The sequence below is a fragment of the Nothobranchius furzeri genome, chromosome 13 (assembly GCF_043380555.1).
Source record: "Nothobranchius furzeri strain GRZ-AD chromosome 13, NfurGRZ-RIMD1, whole genome shotgun sequence".
Taxonomy (NCBI): Eukaryota; Metazoa; Chordata; class Actinopteri; order Cyprinodontiformes; family Nothobranchiidae; genus Nothobranchius; species Nothobranchius furzeri.
The window spans coordinates 51,561,464-51,582,702 of record NC_091753.1 but is presented as its reverse complement, the minus strand read 5'-3'; the positions used below and the strand labels follow the sequence as shown (position 1 = coordinate 51,582,702).

Below are 21,239 nucleotides of genomic sequence, written 5' to 3'. Positions count from 1 at the left end.
CTCTACCTTCTGAGCTACCGCTGTCCCAGAAAAAGCGTCTGCTCGTTTGTAAACGAGTCTGCATAATAAGTTGCTGAATGCTGAAATTGACCCGGCCTCTGAGATCAAGTCTTGATTACATAAACATAATTTTTCTGTATTTATTTATTTATTTTAACAGCGAGGACAGCTACTCCGTGATCGACTACGCCCTGAGGGATCAGATCCAAGTGGGCACCTGCCAGCCGGAGGAGCTCAACCTGTCTCCGGTCAAAAGCCCCACCAGCATGTTGGGCTCACGGCAACCCGGCGCCAGCCACGTCTTCCGCCTGTGTTTCCGTAGCAACCACTCAGATGTAAAGGTGCCCATGATTCTTGGAACGGAGCTGCTGTAAGTGCATAGTTTTGAAACCGTCGTTCCGTCTAATTGTGTTTTCATTGATCGTTTTCCACTTTGAATTTGGTTACTTATTGCTAGAGCGCATACCCTCAGGCACCCGTGAGTCATGTTCACCTGCGACACAACAGTGCACCTGCATGTTTTTACTTGCTTCGTTTCATTCAGCGTGTGATTTACCGGTTTGGGGATTTAATCAGCAAACTAAATCTCTGTTCCTTTAATGTGCTGAATGGGCGACTGCTTATCCCTGTGAGAGAATAAGGTTTGCTCCCGTATCTCCTTTATGCATCCGTGTGCCTTTTAACTTGAACACAGCTTTCCCCTCCATTCTTACCTCTTTTCTCATAGTCTCTGTTGCACCATTTACAGTCGCAGGGATATTTTCTTACATCTGATCAGAAAATGGATAAACGGCTCTGGAGGGTGACCCAGGAAATACTGTTTTTTTTGTTACACTGTAAAACAGACTCACTCAGCCACATAATTGATGTATTGAGTTATTTCTGTTCAAGTCTGAAGAAAGCTGCTTGTAACATGTGCAGCCTAAATGCTAATGTACCCAATTTAAAACCTCAAAACTTTGCTCTAGTCAGTATATTCAAAAACCGTTATTCCCTCTCTCTCTGTGCAGCAGTTAGTGAAAAGCACGGATGTTCGGATTACGTAACTTGCACAACAAAAGGGATGTGCTTTATGTTTTCCATCCTATTTGTTTACATGCTGAAAGACACAATCCCACAAGATGAAACAGTAATTATCTGCTATGGTTCCAGGCTTTGTTAGAGAACTGTTACTCACGCTTTTAAACGTGGAAATTATAAAGGTTCGATTATAGACGAATTACATTTCCAGCATTAAAAGAAAAACTTTATGAAATCGGTGTTAAAGAGCAAGTCACCCCCAAATCAACTTTAGTTTTGCTGTAGCTTAAATGTTTGCACGACATTTGAATTGAGTCACTCAAAGCAGGTATTTTCTACGGTAGCCAGTATCTCTGATTGTGGCCGCTCTTAGCCCCGCCTCCTGCTGGCTCAGCCACTCACGAGCCGATATGAAAAGATACAGCTCGGAGCCGCTCGCCTCCTTCATTAATCCTTCCTCCCTTTTCCTTGCCTCTCCTTCCTCTGGTGAAGAAATCCTCCACTAGGAAGCCTGCTCCTGTTTCTGTGTCCAAGCAGTAAGTGTGTGTGTGCACGTGTGTTTGTTAGCGGCTAATTTCTCAGACGTAAAATCTCAGAGAGGGGGTGGCGGGGTGCAGCTCTGTCAGTCACTGTTGCAGCGCCGCCCTCTCGGCCCGCCAGGCAAACCCTCCATTTGGTGCATTTTTCAAAAAGGAAGTGTGGGTGGAGTAAGACTCTGGTAGGGGGTGACTTGCTCTTTAAACATGAATCCAAACATTAAAATTGGTTTCATAAACCTTCTGAGTGAAAGACCCAATAATCAGTGCATTTTCACTGTTGATTAGTGTCTTTGGGTAGTCTGGCAAGCCAGACTAAATAATATATTTCATATACTCATTGACGGCTCTCAGTCGTGGGGCGGGTTCCACCATTGTCTATCAAACAATCTCCGCATGCTAGTGGACAGTGAACAATGTGACGTAGTCATCGCAATGGATGTCTGTAAACAAGGCAGTCCGCTGTTGAAGAAAGCGAAAACACATCCTTTTTCTTAAAAAAAGAGGACTTAAATACATCTATCAGCTCCTGATTCTAATAAAGCTCACGTCCAAATGGTCCAAAACTGATGTGAAAGCCATTTCAAACGAGCTGTCGCCATCTTGTTCCACTCTGTTGCATCATCCCGCCCACCAGACGAAGAGAGGGTCTTGATTGGCCCACAAAGCGGATAAAGCGTGGTGATTGGTTCACAAAGCAGATGACTGGCCCCCCCATTATGGACCAGTCACAGCTCTCCATGTGTTTGAAACTATTATTATCATTATTGTTATTATTATAAATATTATTGGTAACATTTTCATTGGATCTCAAGATTAAACATTTCCGATGTACAGGAGCACATTGACAACAACATTTACTCTGCTCCAAACGTCTGTTTGTTTGGAGCAGAACCAAGATCAGCTGCTTTTAACGTCGTTCACAAATTATCTCAGCTACACCATGTTGCTTTGATCCACCGCCGCAATTTAATGCCTTCATCATGTTAACTGGCACACAGATGAGCACATTTGCATCGTAACACACACACACACACACACACACACACACACACACACACACACACACACACACACACCGAGCCCCAACAATGAAAACACCAGTCCAGTGGTGTCCAAAAGTAGCTCCATTGACGGTTCTCGTCATGGGGTGGGGGGATTCTACCGTTGTCTTTCCAACGATCTCGCATTCTACTGAACAACCAACAACGTGACGTACTCACCGCAACTGATGCCGGTAAACAAGGCAATCCACTGTTGAAGAAGGCAAAAATATTCCTTTTTCTTAATAAAATACATTCATCTGCTCCTGATTCTAATAAAGACCAAATCCAAATAGTCCAAAATGTAAAAGCAGTTTCAAATGAGTTGTCGCCATCTTGCTCTCCTCCGTTGTTTCAACCCACCCACCACACCAGTAGAGCGCCTTGCTTCGCCCACAAAGCCGATAGAGCGCTGTGATTGGCCTGCCAGAATGCTGCTAGGGGCCGTGGAGGTTCCAGTGGAGCGTTCATTTTGGTCTAGTTCACTAGGCTAGTCCAAAAGCCCTGCTCCTCCAGGCCCGCTGACCAGCATATTTTAGACATTTCCTTGCTGCTCCAACACATCTGATTCAGTGGTTGAATCACCTGTTCAGCAACTCAACGAGGAGCCTGATTAAAATCAGGTGTGTTGAATCAGAGGGACCTCTGAAACGTGCTGGATTGGAGCCCTCGATGATCTGGGATGGACGTCCAGTCAGTGAAGAAAAACAGAAACAAAGCAAGTACACGATCACGTCCATGAAGTTTTGCTCCAGTGACTTGTGAGAAACAACCGTGGTTCAGAAAATCCATAAAAATGAACACAAATGCTAATAAGAGGTGATTTGATAAAAACAAAATCAATAACTGCACTTGTCTGATCTAGACGCTGTTCTACAGGAACCTTTGAGTGAGACCCCAAATGAAAACACTTTATAATTAGACTAAAGCTAAATGTTGGTGAGATTGCTGACGTGTCTTTTTGTCTGAAACTCAAGATGGATGATGAGGACTTCCTGTCTTCTCCATAGTTTCAATGAAATGTGACTGTGAGTGTGTGTGCGTGTGTGTGTGTGTGTGTGTGTGTGTGTGTGTGTTTTAACTAGCTTTTGTTTAAGCTGTCGTCTAGCAACAGTTTAGTGCTCAGCGGGCCGTTTCCCACGACTCAGCCCTCCCCCTTTCCCCTGATCCTTCTTCACCGCCTGGCGTCTCATCTTTTAGAAGCCGGCCTGTGCTTGCTCTTTGTTTCTGATGACCAGAATACATCCTCACCCATTCATCCCAATGTAGTGGTCTAACTCAGCTTGACACAGCATGAAGCGTTGTTGCATTAGCCGCTTCTGTAGGAGTTTAATGAAGCAGATCGCACTGAGCTATGCTGAAAAGCATGCATATGCAGATGATTCCTACGTTTAGAAAAAGTTCTGAATCTGGTTGGTGAAGGTTGTTCGAGAACATTTCTGCAGTCCTGGTGGGGACTGTCGGAATTTTATTCAGTTATTTTGTCACAAATTTTAACCGGCCAATCAGATCTCACCGTTTAATACATAAGGGACATGTCTCCGTGTCACATAAGCAGTGGAAGCATTTGTTGTTTTTGTTAGAGGCCGACCGATATGGTTTTTTTAAGGCCGATGCCGATTTTTAAAGTATTTTGTTTGATTATTAAGGCTGATTGATATATATATATATTTACATGGTGAAAGACAGCTGAACACACTGTGTGCAATATAAATTAAATAAGTCAATGAATCTTAACATTTATTGAACTTCTAATAAAAATCAAACTCAAAACATAAAAAAGTAAAACTGGTGTGTTGGAGTTCTTCGGGTCCTTTCTTCAGTCTAGTAGTGGTGGCAGTTGGCCACACAAGTATCTGATTTATCATTTTTTCATCGGCTTTTAAAATTAATTTCGGCTGATGTAGAAAAAGTTGAATAAATCGGCCCGCCGATATATCGGTCAGACTCTAGTTTATTTCTAAGGTAATTTAAGAAACGTGTAAGGATGCCGTTTGTGTTTTTCTAAAAAGAAAAGTGAGCTGGTCTGTTTGTACTGAAAAAGTTCAAAGAGGCAAAGGTCACAAAAAGTGCAGGATTGCAGAATTTCTCCGTTAAGTGCAAATAATTGCATAATTTAGCATAAAAACAAGTAAAAAATATAAAATGTCTTAAATGGATCCGTGTGCTTCATCTCCCTGCGTGCCAGTTCAGCTCATGTTTTGTTCCAACGTGGAATTCTTCACATTCTGACTGAAGGCAGGCCAGTTGAGATGGGAACTGCAGAAAATGACTTATTCTGCCTTAACAGGCACTGACCTTTTAAGCTTCTGTTCTGTGTTCTGGGAAGCATACGTTTATATCTGTAATTCTTAAAGCTCACTGGCTTTTTGTTGTGTCTGACTGCCTTCCTAGCGACCTCGTGTCCTGCCCAGAGTCGGTGAATCGCGCCTGTTTGCCAGAACAAAGCCTCCCCAGACGTCTGAGGACAAAACAACAGTTAGATACTCAGCTGTGACAGAAAGCAGCAGACTAGAAATCATTCTGCTCCTCAGTTTTACTCACTGACTATTGTTTTTGGAATATTCATATTGTTTTTTTCCTGCTTTCGTTTACATGCTGATGCGAAAGCTGCAGATGGGAACGGTTCCCTCTGCTCGGTCTTGACCAGAGATGCGCCATGTGTTGGTGTATGGAAGTCTTTTCTTCCTGTGGCAGGCTGGAACGGGAGGCGTTGGGCTGAGAGTAAACATACCGACGGGAGGGAGGAGAAACAGAGATGGAAGCCTGTTGTCAGAGGAAGGAAAGCTAGAGCAGGACTGTCATCACTCTTTTTATCTGCCTGTGTGAAAGAATTGTTTTTACTCCGGCGGGGAGATTCTCGCTCTCTTCAGAGGTGAAACTGGAACCTTTTGCTGTGGACGTTTTAATCACGGCAGCTTTTTGTGCTGCAGGATGAAAGGTTAACGCCAGAGGAAGCTTTGGTACAATGGGTAGACTGATCCTGCACAGAAGTCCCTGGGGGAGGGCAAACACCTGTTAGTTGTGTGAATTCTTCACGAGCCTAAATCCAACTCACACACACGTGTTCTCTGCTGATGCCTGGGGTCCATATGCTGACGTGCTTCAGCCGCTTTAGTGCAGGAACACAACCTGCCACGTTAGTGTTTTTGTTGTCTTATCCGAGTGACTGTTGGCTCCTGCCGTCAGGAGTTAAATTCAACAGTTAGCTTTCACAGAGAAGCTCGAAATGTGAAGAATTTAAAGGATTAAAATCAAAAAGTCATTAAACAGCTTCAGGGTCTTGTCCAGGGACACTTTGGCACATTAAACAAGTTTAACAATTGAATTCAGTCTAAAAATTGCAAATATCAGCCGGCTTTTAGTATCGCAATATATATGTATATATATATATATATATATACATACATATATATATATATATATATATATATATATATATATATATATACATCATACAGTCTCCAACGTATTGTGATATCATCATCATCATCATCTTTATTTATATAACACTTTCCATCTGCCAGTAGGTCAATCAAAGCACTGTACACACTTTGAAAATTTTAAACATTACTGACCCATTCAATGGCCCAAAATAAAACAATATACACAAAAACAAATAAAAGCAGGAGATAAACGCTAAGAATGTTGGTAAAAAAAAACACAAGTTAAAAACAACCGGATACAAATATGGCTAACTCACTGGCTGAGGGAACGCCACGGTATGAAAGTGAGTCTTCATCCGACTCTTAAAAACCGGCAGTGCGGGTGCTTGTCTGACCACAGGTGGAAGATCAGTCCACAGCTTGGGGGGCCAAAACTTAGAAAGCCCTGCCTCTTCTTGTCGGGCAAGTCCTGCTGTATTGATTTATCGTCTCCCTGTAATGCACTCCCTTAGTAACAACATGCGTCTGTTTTAATGAAATAATCGTTTATCCTAGTTATGAACTCTACCAATGCATCTAAACAATCTCATTTCAAGTGACTGTATTTGAAACCTGGATGGTGGTGCAAAAACGTTGGAGGTGTTATCACCAGAGTTCGTGTTGGGGGAATGTCATACAAAATGTGCCCGTGTGATCGAAGATTACCACTTCTGTTTAGGAGCCAGTAGGGACCAAAGGCCAGGAGGAAGTTTACATAATATGGCCTCAAAAAATGTACAAATGCTCCAGCCTGTGGTTGTGTTAAGGCCAACCTACACTCTCATGCAAGCTATGATGAGGATGCATGGCATTCCGAATCCAGATTTTTCAGAGAATGATCAGCCTAAATGTCCACAATATCACCATAATCAAGTATCTAAGTAAGAATCTAATAATCAGATATTTTTCTTGCACTAAGGGAGAAAGATTTTTGACTGATACTCATTTTCTCTTCAAACCGTGTCATCTGCATAAAAACGGTATTCAGCCTCAGATGATGTCAAGATTTCTAAGGAATAAACAGCAGTGGTTCTTATTAGGGACTTATTGGTCAATACAAACATACTTTTTCACAACAATTGATTGGAAACGTGGTTTTCTTTTTCCATCCAAGATGAAGACTAGAGAAAGTTGAGGCCTTTTAAGGTTTCAGCAGTCAAACTTCACCCTGAAGGTTCTACCCAGGGTGGTTTCCACTGGACTGTGACCTAAAACAACCTGGTGGTGTTACTGAGCCAAATTGGTGCAGTAGGTGGTAAAACATATCACTTGTGTCCAAAGTTCAGATCACAATGAAATGAGACAATAATGCAATGTGAGAACACTGGAGATATACTTCTAGATGTATTCTAAATGGCTCATTTCACTACTGATTTGACCTAAATAAACAAAGTTGCAGAATTTTTCTGCCTTTGTGGCTTAAAAAGGATCACAGGATTATGTGCACAATGCAAAACCGAGGTCTGACTCATAGGTTTGGTCTGCAGAGGTCCGTTTGAGGCTTTTATGAAGACCCACACAATCACCCAGATACAAGCGGACAGTGCCGAGTCACAGAGGGGGCCCCATGAACCCACACTGGTTCATTTCCTGAAACACCCCTCCGTTTATCCCCCACTCTCTGTCTACTGCTCTTTTCTGAATCCTTCAGAGCAGGTGAGATGATATCTGGTTTCATGGAATCTGACCTGTTCAACTCCTCCCATTTTGGCTTCCCATGACACCCAGACAAAAGGGAATGCCAAAGCAGGTTTGTCTTCTACTGAGAATCGGCTTGTGTGTCTGTTTTTCTTGGTTCTCTCTGACTGAAAACACACCTCTGTTCTCTCAGACTGGAAGTAAACAGAGGGAGGGGATGCCAAACTGGCTGGGCAGCTAGTTTTGGATGTTCTTCTGTGCTCTGCACAGCTCTAGACACTTGCAGGTTTAAAAAACTAAAGAAACTATAGTGTCGCACCCAGGTTGAGTTTCAAATAAACAATTCAGTGTTGGGACTTTTAAAATGGCATGTAGTTTAATGAAGTGTTCCTGTGTTTTTAGGAGCGAGCGTGCTCGATGGATCAGCGCTCTGGGACAAAATGTCAACAATAAAAAGACTCATGACAGAACAAGTGAGTTCTAATTATAAGCCTTCCTACCCTCGTTGTTTAGCTTATTGCACCACCTTGTGGCAATGTGATGCACTATTTGAACTTCTCAGTGAAGAGATCATTTTTAACTAACCATGTCTTTATGGTTCCAGATGTGATCCAGGGGGAGGTGATCAGAAGTTACACGGCGAAGCAGCCAGATGAGATGTCTCTGCAGGTGGCGGACGTGGTGCTGGTCTCGCAGCACGTGGACGGTGGGTCTTCCTGTTACACTTCCTGTTGTTGTTCTCATGTTCCCATATTTACTACTCATCAGCTTCACATAACAGACTTGATGCATTTTAGGTGACCATAGCAACTGGATTTTTTAGCTTTTTTTTGTGCTAAAGAGCAGAAAACAAAACAATTAGCCTGTGTTCTGACAGAGCACCAAACATATCAGTGCAGCATTCGTGCAGTTTATGCGCATACATGCATCTAAACCTCTGTCGGGTTAGCATACAGATGGCAAAGTACGAGGAAAATGTTTGTTGATTGTGCTCATAAGTCTTTCACACAAACTTTTATGTTACCACCTTCTAAGTCTAAAAAACCTTTAGAAAATAAAGCCGTTATGGCTGCTCTCGTGGCCTGCCTGTATCTGTTCTGTCTATATGTGTGTGTGTAACCGTGGTCAGGCTGTTCTGTGGAGTCAAGTTCCTATGCTCTGGTTCACTGGAGCGCTGGCAATAAAATTCTCTGATTCAAAATATGTCAAATTGACAGTTCAGAGTGTTATACGGTTGTTATTAAAACGTGTATGATGATCAGAGCGGTAAAATGGCCCATCGGGATGTCATACGGTTATTCTAAACAAAGTGTATGATGATGAGCGACGGTGGCACAGGAGTAAAGTGCTCGCCCCGTAATCGGAAGGTTGCAGGTTCAAGACCCGCTCAGTCTGTTACTGTCGTTGTGTCCTTGGGCAAGACACCTAACCCCCTTGCCTGCTGGTAGTGGTCGGAGAGGCCGGTGGCGCCAGTGCTCGGCAGCCTCGCCTCTGTCAGTGTGGCCCAGGGCAGCTGTGGCTACATCGGAGCTCATCCCTATCAGCGTGTGAGTGGATTAATGACTGATTGTGTTGGGGGTGTTCCAGAACTCTAGAGGGCGCTATATCAAACACAGGCCATTTGTCAGGATCTGATGGGTAAACTGCACCATCGAAATGTCACACACTTTAAAATGCATGATGATCTGACAGTCTATGCCCGTCTGTCAGATTGCACATATGCTAATCTGACGATGTATGGTGATTAGACAGAGCACCTGCAGTAAAGGTCGTTTCTCCTTGCAGGCTGGTATGAAGGCGAGCGGCTGCGTGACGGCGAGTGGGGGTGGTTTCCAGGAGAGTGTGTGGAAAGAATAACGTGCCAGGCCACTATCGAACGCAACATGCAGAGGATGGACCGCCTGCAGGGGCTGGAGACGAACGTGTGACAGGACGACGCGCCGGAGAGGGGCTCGTTCTGGCTGACAGTGACCCTCTGACACCGTACAAACCTATAACCCATACAAACCCTGTCAAGAGTTTTGTTCTGTTTAGCAGAAATGCAGACAAGCACTCAGATGCTAATGATTACGGTAATTGGTCCCCGTGTTGCTGGGGCGGTTCGACAGTGAGGAGACGTCACATTGATTAATTCCCCAGCTGGATGGAAAACTTCACACCTACAGCTAAAGCCGCTGCTTTTAACACCCTGTCTCATCAAAAACCGTTGGTGCGAAATTTAGTAAATGTTCCAGCGTGTCTTTTTTCAAACGCTGCATAACGAGTGAAACTCTCCTGTAGGAGGTAAAGTAGATCAGTTAGTGTGAGTTAAGACAGCAGCCTGGTGTGCCCTCCGTTAACGAGGCTTGGGCCATGGGATGGAAAGCATCACCAGAACCCACGTGACCACCAAGGTGTCGATTCCACGAGTGATAACAATAAGGAGTGGTCGGCGGCCTCTTTAGTGTTCAAACTCTCGTGAGTGTTTTAATGTCTGAGCTGGATTCTGAGCATTATTATGTAACACTGTTCATGTCTGGTTGGGCAGTTATTACAAATGGCAGCCATCAGGAAGGATCTCCACCAGTTAAGTTCCATTTGTATCTCAAGGGCCAGTATCCCCCAACTCCAGAGGGGTCACACACCCGTGTGACGTTAAATAACTGAACATGTTTGCTGATTTTGAACCAGAACGGATGGATGGACCCCGCCTGGCCCTGGTTTTAATGCGACCGTCCAGCGTGACTCATCTTTTTAGTGTTGCCCGAATAATGGAAATAGATGGCTCATCCGGAGGACGGTGATGACGCCATCTATCAGGCTCCCAGCTCAGATTACGGCCACACACATTAACTCAAAACGAGGTTTGGCAGGAAATCCAGGATAGTATCCAGACTCTCAGCTTAGCATTTGCTCTCAGGGAAAAAAAATGTCAGCTCTTCGATGCACTTTTATTTTTTTTATTTCCTTCTCTTAACTATTGTAAATCAGCAATGTAAATATGTAAAACACCTTCAACTGTAACATTTTGGTAAATATAGATTATATAAAGAGGTCTGTTTTAATCCTGTTAATAAAATGTTATCATCCTGGACTTTTGTCACTAGTTTTTAATTATTTTGTATGAGATAGTGAGATCTTAAAGGTGAATGTAGAAAGAATTACATCCTGTGGTCAAATAAGAGAACTGCAGTCCATTTATCAGAACTAACGAGTCCGCTCTGAGCAGCTGTTGCCAGTTACGGATCACAGGGTATCCGCGGGTCCTTAAAAAGTCTTTAATTAGCTTTTCCAAATTTAAGGCCTTAAAAATCCTTAAAAATGACAAATAATCCTTAAAAACAGTTTCCAAATGTCTTAAATTACCAAAGACCCAATAAACAAAAAGTTTTGACTCCGTCTTTGCAGCATTTAGGCATAAGAAGTTTGCCATCAACCATTCTTTCAGCTCAGAAACACTTTAAAACTAAAGCGCCTGCGTCTCGATTTTTCATGGCCCGACAAAGCTGACAGTCATCAGCATAGTTGTGATAGCTGATGCAGTGAAATTTAAAAATCTGACCCAAAAATAGATGGAAAATAGGAGGGCTCCAGGACTGAACCCTGAGGCACCCCCCATTTCACAGGCAGAAATGGTGAGGCAAGCTGCACACTAAAAGGCCTATTGTCCAGGTATGAACTAAACCAGTCCAGCACAGAGTCCGAGAGACCAACATGAGCCAACTAATACTAAAATAAAGCACAAAGCTAAAAGATCTACACTGTTGGACAAAAATATTACATACAAGTCCAGTAGCAACAAAGCCAGGTCACCATCAGTCAATTATGTTGTAGCCTCCTTGAGCACTCTCCAACTAGCGTAGGCTGCATCGATGCTCTGGTTTTTGCTCTTTGCTTCCCCTCCGAAGACATTACTCTTACTTTTAAATCCACACTCCACCATGATGCCAAAAGAAAATCCAACTACTTCTTTTTCTTCTTGTGCTTTTTATTGATGATCGCCAAACTGAAAAAGCTAACTGCTAGCATAACAGCTAACTGCCATAAAGCAGAAAAAGAGCTCCCCCTACAGGGCACCTACCCACTCTACAAAGCTGTTAAGCGCAGCATCTGGCCAGTAGAGGAATGCAGAGTGGTGTCAAATAACTCAGCCATCACTGAGATCAACGTTAAAGCTCTAGCTTAAAGTTTAAAAAAGTAGTGTTACTTTAAGTTGAGAAGACAAATACATTGTACTGTAATGTTGAGTTGTTGGTAAATAAAGTAGTTTGAGATATTTGTAGAGTTGACTTCTTTTCTAAATCACCGTTAGCATTGTTAACTCAACGCTAGCTTCTAGCCTTCTTTACCCAGCAGTAGATCAGGAGGTAAAGGGGGTTGTCCAGTAATAAGAAGGTTGCAGGTTCGATCCTAGCCCCAACCACCAGAGATTGCTACCGTTCTGTCCTTGATGGCGGTCAGAGGAAATGGTGGCATCAGTGTACGGCAGGCCTCGCCTCGGTCAGAGTGCCCCAGGCCAGGGCAGCTGTGGTCACACCGTAGCTCATCCCCACTAGCATGTGAATGGATGAATGACTGATTGTATTGTGAAGCACCTTGGGGGGTTGTAGAACCCTAAGAAGGCGCTATACAAATAAAGGCCATTTACCCGAGAAATAACTTCTGTATAAGTAACTGTGATTGGCTCTGGAACCAGGAAGTATGAAAGTGGGATAGATGGTGAACAGACTTTTTCCTTCTTTGATCTTTTTAAAAGGAGAAAAACTGAACCCCCCCCCCCCCCCAGCCAACAGAATTTTATCTGTTTCAACTTAATGATGATAAACGACCCGCTCTTGTATAGCGCCTTTCAGAGTCAAAGGACTCCAAAGTGCTTTACACTACAGTGTCTCATTCATCCATTCACACACTGGCGGTGATGAGCTACAATAGAGCTATCTGCACTGACAGAGGCGAGGCTGCTGAGCAGAGGCGCCACCAGTCCCTCCGACCACCACCAGCAGGTTGCCCAAGGACACAACAGCAGAATTCTCTGTCTGGAGCCGGGATTGAACCTGCAACCTTTCAATTACCGGACAACCCGCTCAACCTCTTGAGCTACTGCTGCCTAACTTAACCTTCTGTCCACATGACTGAGACTGTTATGTAATTATTCACTGTAAAATTCCTCTAAATGCTCCTTTCACTGTCCAAGTGCAGCTTCATCAGATGCATGACGACGTCCTCCAGATGAAGTGAAACAGTGAGTTGTTTAATTATTGCACAAGCCTTTAAGTGGCGCTGCTTAGGGAAAAAAACAAACATTTCCTTCTTGGAAATGTACAAACAAACTACGTGTAATGTGAGTACATGAAAAATCATCTTTTTCTTTTTACCATTTTCAGTATTTGACCTTTTATTACGTCATCAGCAGCGCAGAAGTCTGAACCATTAAGGCTGCCCTCTGTCATTAATATTCTAACAAACTCAGATTTTCATCACGCCTGGCTGCTTCTGATCATCGTCCTCATCGTCTTCATTATTGACGTACATAAACAATCCTCTGGAGGTCGATGCCCACGTCTGGCTGTAGTCTTTGCTGCTGCTCCTGGGTGGTGATGAGGTCTATGATGGCGGTGATGACAGCACAGTCTTTGGACTGACGGTTGTTCCAGTCTACAGGAGCCGGATTGCTGATTTTCTCCTCCAACAGAGAATCTAGCTCTTTCTTTAAACTCTAAATGACAAAACAAACAAACAAACAAAAATAAATAAATAAACAAAGAAAGTTAAAAACAAAAAAACTAGGCAGATGAGATGATCTGAGTTTATGCTTTTCTTACTTTAACCAGGTGAGCGATACGCGCTGGGGACCTGAAGACGATCCACTGATCGACTGCGATGGTCTCCTGGTCCTCGTCCTTCTGGATGCTGATATCTCCTCCAAAGAACAGCAGGGAGAAGGGAGACACCTCGGTGCAGTCGTACAGGAAGATCTGAGAGGAGCGGGGAAACAGAGAGGTCGCTGCAATACAACAGATTAACACAACACCATTGTGACGCCTCGACAGCTACTCTGTAGTGTGGGCTGAAAGTGTCCCATTAGTGAGGAGAGGCTGTGCCAGATCCTCTGGTGTTAGCAGAAATGTCATCTTGCCCCATCTGTGAATCTCCCTAATGTGTTACACCGCTTTCCGTCCATTTCCCAAAGCTTCACTGACAGCTGTTTATGTAGAGTAGCTCGCCTAATGACACCCAGCACGAATAACTGAATACTAAACCTAATAAGGCTGCGCAGGCAATACGCCGGCCCTAAAAACAACAACATAAACATAAGAGATTCCTCCGACGAGCAGAGAGGCGAAACAAACAAAACCCGCTTTAACCGGTTAAATAAAACCTAATTAGCATCAAGATATAAGGCTGCACAGTGGCGCAGTGGTTAGAGCTGTTGCCTTGCAGCAAGGAGGGGGAGGGGGAGTAGCCAACACGACGGAAGTGCGTCAGAGGAGATAAAGTTTGACATTACTCCTCCATTTTCATTCTGCTTCATTTTCTCGCACTGAGCAAATAACCTTGAACATCTCACATTCTCTAAACACCTTTTTTTTCTGCACGCAGAATCTCACCACGCTGCACAGGAAGAAGGGAAAAAAAGCATTTAAGGTGGTAAAAATAAAGCGAAACACAAGTCCGTCAAAACCGCCAGAGAGGTGGAGAGCAAAGGCAGAGGTGTTGGTTTCTGGTGTAGGAACACGGCAAAGAGGAAGAGCTGCAGTCAGAGAGCAGCGCTGACCCGTTGGCCTCCACGGCCACCCTCTCTGTGTCTGGAGGCTTTGAAGCACAAGAGCCTTGGAAGGGAAGCGTTTTAATCAAATATTCATTAAACACAAAGCTGGTGTGGCATCAGCGCCAACCTTTAGCCACCGGGGCTCGCCCCGCAGAGACGGTCCCTACAGCTGCTACCCTACAGGCTCAGAAGGAAACAACCATTTGGGTTTACAGGGTATCTGCAGGTTTAAGGGAGCCAAATTTAAGACTTTTTAAGACCTTTTTTAAGGCCACTTGGACCAAATTTAAGCTATTTTGTTAAAATTAAATTTAAGTTATAATTTCCAGCTATTGCCTGGAACCGGTGCTAACCACGTCGTGAACGTGGGATTAGCCATCCAGTTACCAATAATGTTGCACTTCCCCATGGCGCAAGCTCCCACTAGCATGCTCCTCTAAAAATAGCCCCCTTTCACAACCAACCGTATGTGTACGGTTCCGCTTACGCCAATATCGTACACAAAAAATGCTGAACACTAACTAGAAATTCACGAAAATTTTATAGAAATAAAATAATCTTGTTTATTGGGTCTTTGGTAATTTAAGACCTTTGGAAACTGTATTTAAGGATTATTTGTCATTTTTAAGGATTTTTAAGGCCTTAAATTTGGAAAAGCTAATTTAAGACTTTTTAAGACTTTTTAAGGACCCCTGGTTTAGTTGTTGACTCACAACGGCTCTGGAGCGGCAAACAGATAAATCACACGCACTCTTCCACTCCTTCACCACGCCCTCCAGTAGATTTGTCTCCTCCCACTGATCTTCCAGAGACCCTGCGTGAAACGTGTCCACCAGGGCTTACTCACGCTGCTTGTTCTCATCTTCAGGTGGTAAATGAGCCACGCGTAGTTGAACTCCTTCTCCTCAGCGTTGACGGACTTCGGGTGGATGCACACCTTCCCGTCGGCCTGTGTGTACACCTTTACCCTGAGGAGGAGGAGAATGCTAGGATCACTGGAGACAATTACAGAAACACAACATCTCACCTGTAAAGCCTTAAGAGTCTTTCACAGCTGGTTTGGATGTGGGAGACTCTGTCATGAATGCACATTTCCATCTGTTTTTCTTATTTTAAAGGGACATTATGGAAGTTTGACAGCCAAAACATGTATAGAAATAAATTTCTTCTTCATACATTCTCCTGCAATGCCCTGGTCCTGTAGAATGAGCCCTGGCATTTTTACTGTGATTGCCTGTTTTTCTGTAAAATCACAGAAAAAGAGAGATGCTCGGGTCGAGCAGGCTGCTTCATGCGCGTTCACGCTCAGGCATCGCCCGTAGCATTTGCTATCCGTAGCTTTAGCAGCAGAGAGAGAGGCAGTGCCACTTTGTCGCTGTTCCTAACGCCTAGTGACAAAGCTAGCTACATTTCTGAGGACCCTTAGCTACTTTCTGTAGATCTTTCTTCTAGATATTTCCTGCAAATTAGCAACAAAGTAGCCATTTTAACTCCAAACGACGTCAGTGGCGCTTTAGCTCACCTAGTAAAACGTCACACTCTCGTGCAGAAGACCCGGGTTTGATTCTGGATGTGAATATAGTTTTACATTAATGGTATATTTTTACAGTAAGATGCCCACATTTTTGTTTGAGACTCGCCGAACGGCATTGAATTCACAGATAAGAAAAGATGTGGGTTCAACTTTCATTTTGGAACAATTTTTCAAGCAAGGGAAGGGAATGATCTGAGCATGCAGGAGGACTGACCCATCATAAACCTTTGTTGGCTGTGCTGAAGAGAAAGGTACAGAACCAAATTATTTAATTAATTAGCTGCGCATTCTCCTGTCCTCTGTCCTCCGGGCCACACACACACACACACACACACACACACACACACACACACACACACGGGACTGTCTCAGCTGTTATTTTCGTTAAGGAGTGTGCACGTACAGCATGCGCACCTCGTGCACAAGCCTACTATTGAAGCTGCCGTTACGCTTTTGGCCTGAGGGGGCAATCACAAGCATAAAAATTAAAAAGTCCGAAAAGTCCCTTTAATCAGAGGACAGCGATGGCAGTATCAATGATCTGTTATTTTCCTTAAAAACTGTGATTCACCTGAACCAGATCTCGTCTGGCAGCTGGAGAGGCGGAGCAGAGCGGGGAAGCCTGCAGCTGCAGATTACTGGAATATATTGGAAAAATGATTAACCAAGCTTTGAAGATGGCATCATCTGGATGATGATGCTGCAGCTAAAACGACACGTTTCAGTTCTGACAGCTTTGTGAGTTATTTGGAAAAAAGAAAATCCACAGAATTTGCTTAAAGGGACTTTACGGAGTTTTGAATTTTTATGCTCGAGACTGCCCCCTCAGGCCAAAAGCGTAAGGGCAGCTTCAATAGTAGGCTTGTGCACGAGGCGCGCATGCTGTACGTGCACACTCCTTAACGAAAATAACAGCTGAGACATTCCCTTGTGTGTGTGTGTGTGTGTGTGTGTGTGTGTGTGTGTGTGTGTGTGTGTGTGTGTGTGTGTGTGTGTGTGTGTGTGTGTGTGTGTGTGTGTGTGTGTGTGGCCCAGAGGACAGGAGAACACGCAGCTAATTAATTAAATAATTTGGTTCTGTACCTTTCTCTTCAGCACAGCCGACAAAGGTTTATGATGGGTCAGTCCTCCTGCATGCTCAGATCATTCCCTTCCCTTGCTTGAAAAATTGTTCCAAAATGAAAGTTGAACCCACATCTTTTTTATCTGTGAATTCAATGCCGTTCGGCGAGTCTCAAATAAAAATTTGGGTATCTTACTGTAAAAAATACCATTAATGTAAAAAAGAAACTCTAAATAAACTATGTTCACATCCAGAATCAAACCCAGGACTTCTGCACGAGAGTCCGACGTCTAACTAGGTGAGCTAAAGCACCAGTGACATTATTTGTATCTGTAACTTTTATATCCTTGATGATAGCTGAAACAACGTTCAAAGAACGGTTCGGAGTGAAAATGGCTATTTTGTTGCTAATTTGCAGGAAATATTTAGAAGAAAGTTCTACAGAAAGTAGCTAAGGGTCCTCAGAAATGTAGCTAGCTTTGTCACTAGGCGTTAGGAACAGCGACAAAGACTAAAGCTACTGATAGCAAATGCTACGGGCGATGCCTGAGCGTGAACGCGCATGAAGCAGCCTGCTCGACCCGAGCATCTCTCTTTTTCTGTGATTTTACAGAAAAACAGGCAATCACAGTAAAAATGCCAGGGCTCATTCTACAGGACCAGGGCATTGCAGGAGAATGTATGAAGAAGACATTTATTATTTCTATACATGTTTTGGCCGTCAAACTTCCATAATGTCCCTTTAAAAAAGGTTTTCCTTTTATGTCCTGGAAAGCATCTTTCTGTGGAATCTCCCAGATCCCAGCAGTTTGGATTCCTAAACTTCTGCACATCATCTTTAGAGTAAGAAATCATTAATATTTATTTTGCCTTTTATTAAGTAAAATTAATTATCTAGAAGCTATGAAATTTTACTCAGGCAATACAAATGTGAAGTTGGTAAAAATATTTTATGGGAAAATGAATTTTTTGCATTTTTGGGGAAAAGCAACAATCCCATCCGAGCTACTCGCTCCTATCAGAACATCTCAGCTCTACAGAAAAAACATGAATAGGTTTTGTGTGTAACTGATGAATATTTCAACACATTTTTTGTCTTTTTAACTCAAAAGTCAAACTGAACATTTCTACAGCAGCCAGACGGATGTTCTGGGATTGGAGTTTTGTAGATAGGCTTTAGAAATTGGTGTTTTGGACCCATTGTTTCTGTTTAAAAATAATGAAAAACAAAAACTACAATAAAAAGTTCATTTTAGAAAAAGGAATCATGTGAAAATGCTGCAGAATATTAACATTACTACATAGACAGTGGAGAGTGTGTGCGCATGTGTGTGTGTGTGTGTGTGTGTGTGCACACTGTTCCCACTTGTGATAAAATTGTGTCGAAACAGAATAAATTTAGTTCAAAACCACCCGCTAGCTTCAGAAATAACCAATTAGAGTCCTTTAGCTCGTTATTCTAATTCACTTCAGACGCCTCTTGTTGTCCTGTCACAGGAAAAAAAACTGCTCTTCCTCCTGAGACTCGTCTCTAACATTAAAGTAACACCATGTTCCAAACCTTTGTGAATCAGCCAGACAGAAGCAGCTGATCGGCAGCAGAGAACAAGCTGAATGGACCAGACAGATAATCAAATAAAAACCCTAAATGAGAATTTAAATCACTCAAATCTGCAGAAGCTTTTGTGCAAATGTTGGGAAAATGAACCGTGCGTCTGAAAAGACAGATAAAAGTCTGAATGTTTCCTCAGATATAGTCGATTGGTACGAAAACGTTCTGGATAAATTAAAGTGCTGCTGTTGCAGCCATCCATCTGACAGGCGGGTCACAGCTGCTGCCACTGACAGCTGCCTGAGGACCGCGCGGTGATGACTGCGTTGATCTGGAGCTGAAAAATGCCTTTTTGACAGCTTTCCTAGCTCGGGCTGCACAGCTGCCGGTAACCGCCACAACACCATTACAGAACTCCCCCCAGAGAGGTCTGATGAATGAAGCGAGAGGGGGAGAGGATAAAAGACTCGTCCACTCACCCGGGTCTCTTTTTGCTGTGAGACGGTTTGATCATGGCCACCTTCGGATACAGTCCAGCTACAATTACCGCCTTGATTAACTTCTCGTTGTCTGAGAAGAGACGAGACAATCAGGGAGGGGGCTAACGAACACGCCGCTCGGTCTGAGCTGAGACTCTCCTCTCGGTTACCTGAGTTGACGTTGGACGCGGGGTCTTTGGGGTCGCCGCTGGAGACGAAACCTGCGTGCATGAGATGTTCTGCAAACTGACCCTTCATGTTGTGCAGCATCTAACAAATAAAAACCCTAAATTAACGTCTTTAAGAAAAAAGAAGTTCAATTTGCCAGATTTTCGTCTTACTCACCTGGAGTGTGTTGGCAGACAGGAAGTTGTCCCAGCAGAAGTCCCTCTCGTACCTGACACCACGCTGCTTGGCTTCCTCCCAGCCCTGGCCAATCAGAGCACAGCAAATTAGATCTGAACCAATCAGCAAACGGAATTGAAATGAAAAGCAGAAAATGGTGGTGGAATATTTCACCTTGACAGCGTTGACGATAGTGAGGTGATCACTTTTAGAGTTTCGAGACAAGACTCTTCTCCTCATGTCCGCCATCTTCTCTTTACCCTAAAAGAGACAGAATGACTCCTAACCACTCGTTACAAACAAAAAGACGATAAAATGCATCAGTGTGTGTGTGTGTGAGATATAAGCTTTCATGTGTGTGCACTCAGAGCTCCTACCAGGGGGATGAAAAAAGGGTCTTTGAAGCTGAGTGAAGCAGCGATGGTGAGTACAGGGTCGAGGCATCCCAGCAGAGCTCCAAACAGGATGAGTTTGCCGATGTGAGGCTCCACAGGCAGACGGGCCAGGTGGAAACCCAGAGCTGTCAGACCCTCTGTGTGGTCCAGGGCGTTCTGACAACACACAAAACCCAGGAAGAACACGTCCTCAATCATAATTAGCTCATGCTAATATGTTTCACTCCAGTTCTAAAGGTTTGTATTCACACCATGGCTGAAAAGTCTGGAATCACTCAGAAATGTTTTTGTTTCCCATTCAAACAATGGAAATGAGTGTGATTAGGAAATAGAGCACACAAACAGGGCATGCAGATTCAGAAATGAAGTTTTAAATGGGAATGGTGAATGCTCTACAGCCTGGCAGATTTGCGGTAATCCCAGGTAATCTGATGAGATTTCACTCCATACTTCCTAGAGCTTCTTCTTCAGGGATGGATTAGCTTCATGGAGGGTTTTTCCAAGCGTTCCAGCTGCTCGTACAACAACAACAACCCAAAAGGTTTCGATCAGGAAACTGTGACATCTTGTGCTTTAAAGCCAGTGTGTAAAATGTTTACTTGCTTACACTCTAAATTTGTGTATCACGTTCACAAACTTGTCCTTTTTCATTAATATTTCTCACCAACTCCTATTCTAAATGTCCCTATTAGCTTGAGATTTTGTGTTTTTATATACATAAACGGTGGTCGACGCTCCATAGTCATGCACCACCTTGATATACCGTAGCCATTTAGGGTCACACAAGATATAAAACTCCGCATTTCACGTTTGAGCGTTGACACAAAAGGTCTTCCTGTAAACGTGCGGGAACGGTGCTGGTTCTCTCCGTGGCAGCCTGGCTGGTTTGGGGAAATTCAGCTCCTTCTCCTTGGGCTGCTTGCACGGCTCCACTACATGAGAGCGCTGGACTGGAAGCTGGAAGGCATTTATAACTGTGGTGGCACATGCACGGCCGCGGTGGAGAGAGTGTCAGGCGATGCGTTAGACGTGGCAGCACTTGAGTGAGACGACACAGCGGCTGCAATGACCGATCAAATCCGTGCTACAAATACTCACAGGACACTGGCAGAGGGCTCCCTAATCCCTGAGAGAGATGCTGACTGCAGGAAGCAGCAGGCGGTGTGTTGTGTTTTCACACTGCCTTGTTGATGTGTGTGGGCTACTCACCTCTGATTGACTAACAGCAACACGACTCTACCACTTCCTCCACTCACTTTGCAACGCTGATGTTTTGTCTTCCCAAATGACACATGCCTGAGGGAGTTCTGCTGTGTGGTGGAGTAGCTAATGTTAACGTTTAGCTTCGACCAGCCAAGACCGTCTCTGCTGTTGACGCAGAGATGGACGCTAAACCAACAGCCTTCCCCGTCGCGAGCCAAGATGGGTGAGTCCACGAATGCAGTGTGACATGGATCGTAG

At 43.8% G+C, this 21,239-nt stretch overlaps 2 protein-coding genes across 3 annotated transcripts in view; one reads left to right on the top strand and one right to left on the bottom strand.

The window, feature by feature from the left end:
• Positions 1-9,785, top strand: part of LOC107380054 (rho guanine nucleotide exchange factor 26) — a 37,699-nt gene extending 27,914 nt beyond the window's left edge. For both annotated transcript variants that reach the window (XM_015951081.3, XM_015951080.3), the window contains exons 12-15: positions 161-370; positions 8,065-8,135; positions 8,267-8,368; positions 9,448-9,785. In XM_015951081.3, coding sequence (XP_015806567.1) covers positions 161-370; positions 8,065-8,135; positions 8,267-8,368; positions 9,448-9,590 — 526 coding nt within the window. In that variant the 3' untranslated portion in view covers positions 9,591-9,785. The remainder of the gene's footprint in view (positions 1-160; positions 371-8,064; positions 8,136-8,266; positions 8,369-9,447) is intronic.
• Positions 9,786-12,871: 3,086 nt separating this feature from the next.
• Positions 12,872-21,239, bottom strand: part of dhx36 (DEAH (Asp-Glu-Ala-His) box polypeptide 36) — a 35,420-nt gene continuing 27,052 nt past the window's right edge. Inside the window, exons 19-26 of the mRNA XM_015951078.3 lie at positions 19,761-19,934; positions 19,558-19,644; positions 19,384-19,467; positions 19,209-19,308; positions 19,039-19,129; positions 15,258-15,378; positions 13,464-13,616; positions 12,872-13,357 (exon numbers count right to left, since the gene is read on the bottom strand). Coding sequence (XP_015806564.1) covers positions 13,160-13,357; positions 13,464-13,616; positions 15,258-15,378; positions 19,039-19,129; positions 19,209-19,308; positions 19,384-19,467; positions 19,558-19,644; positions 19,761-19,934 — 1,008 coding nt within the window. The 3' untranslated portion in view covers positions 12,872-13,159. The remainder of the gene's footprint in view (positions 13,358-13,463; positions 13,617-15,257; positions 15,379-19,038; positions 19,130-19,208; positions 19,309-19,383; positions 19,468-19,557; positions 19,645-19,760; positions 19,935-21,239) is intronic.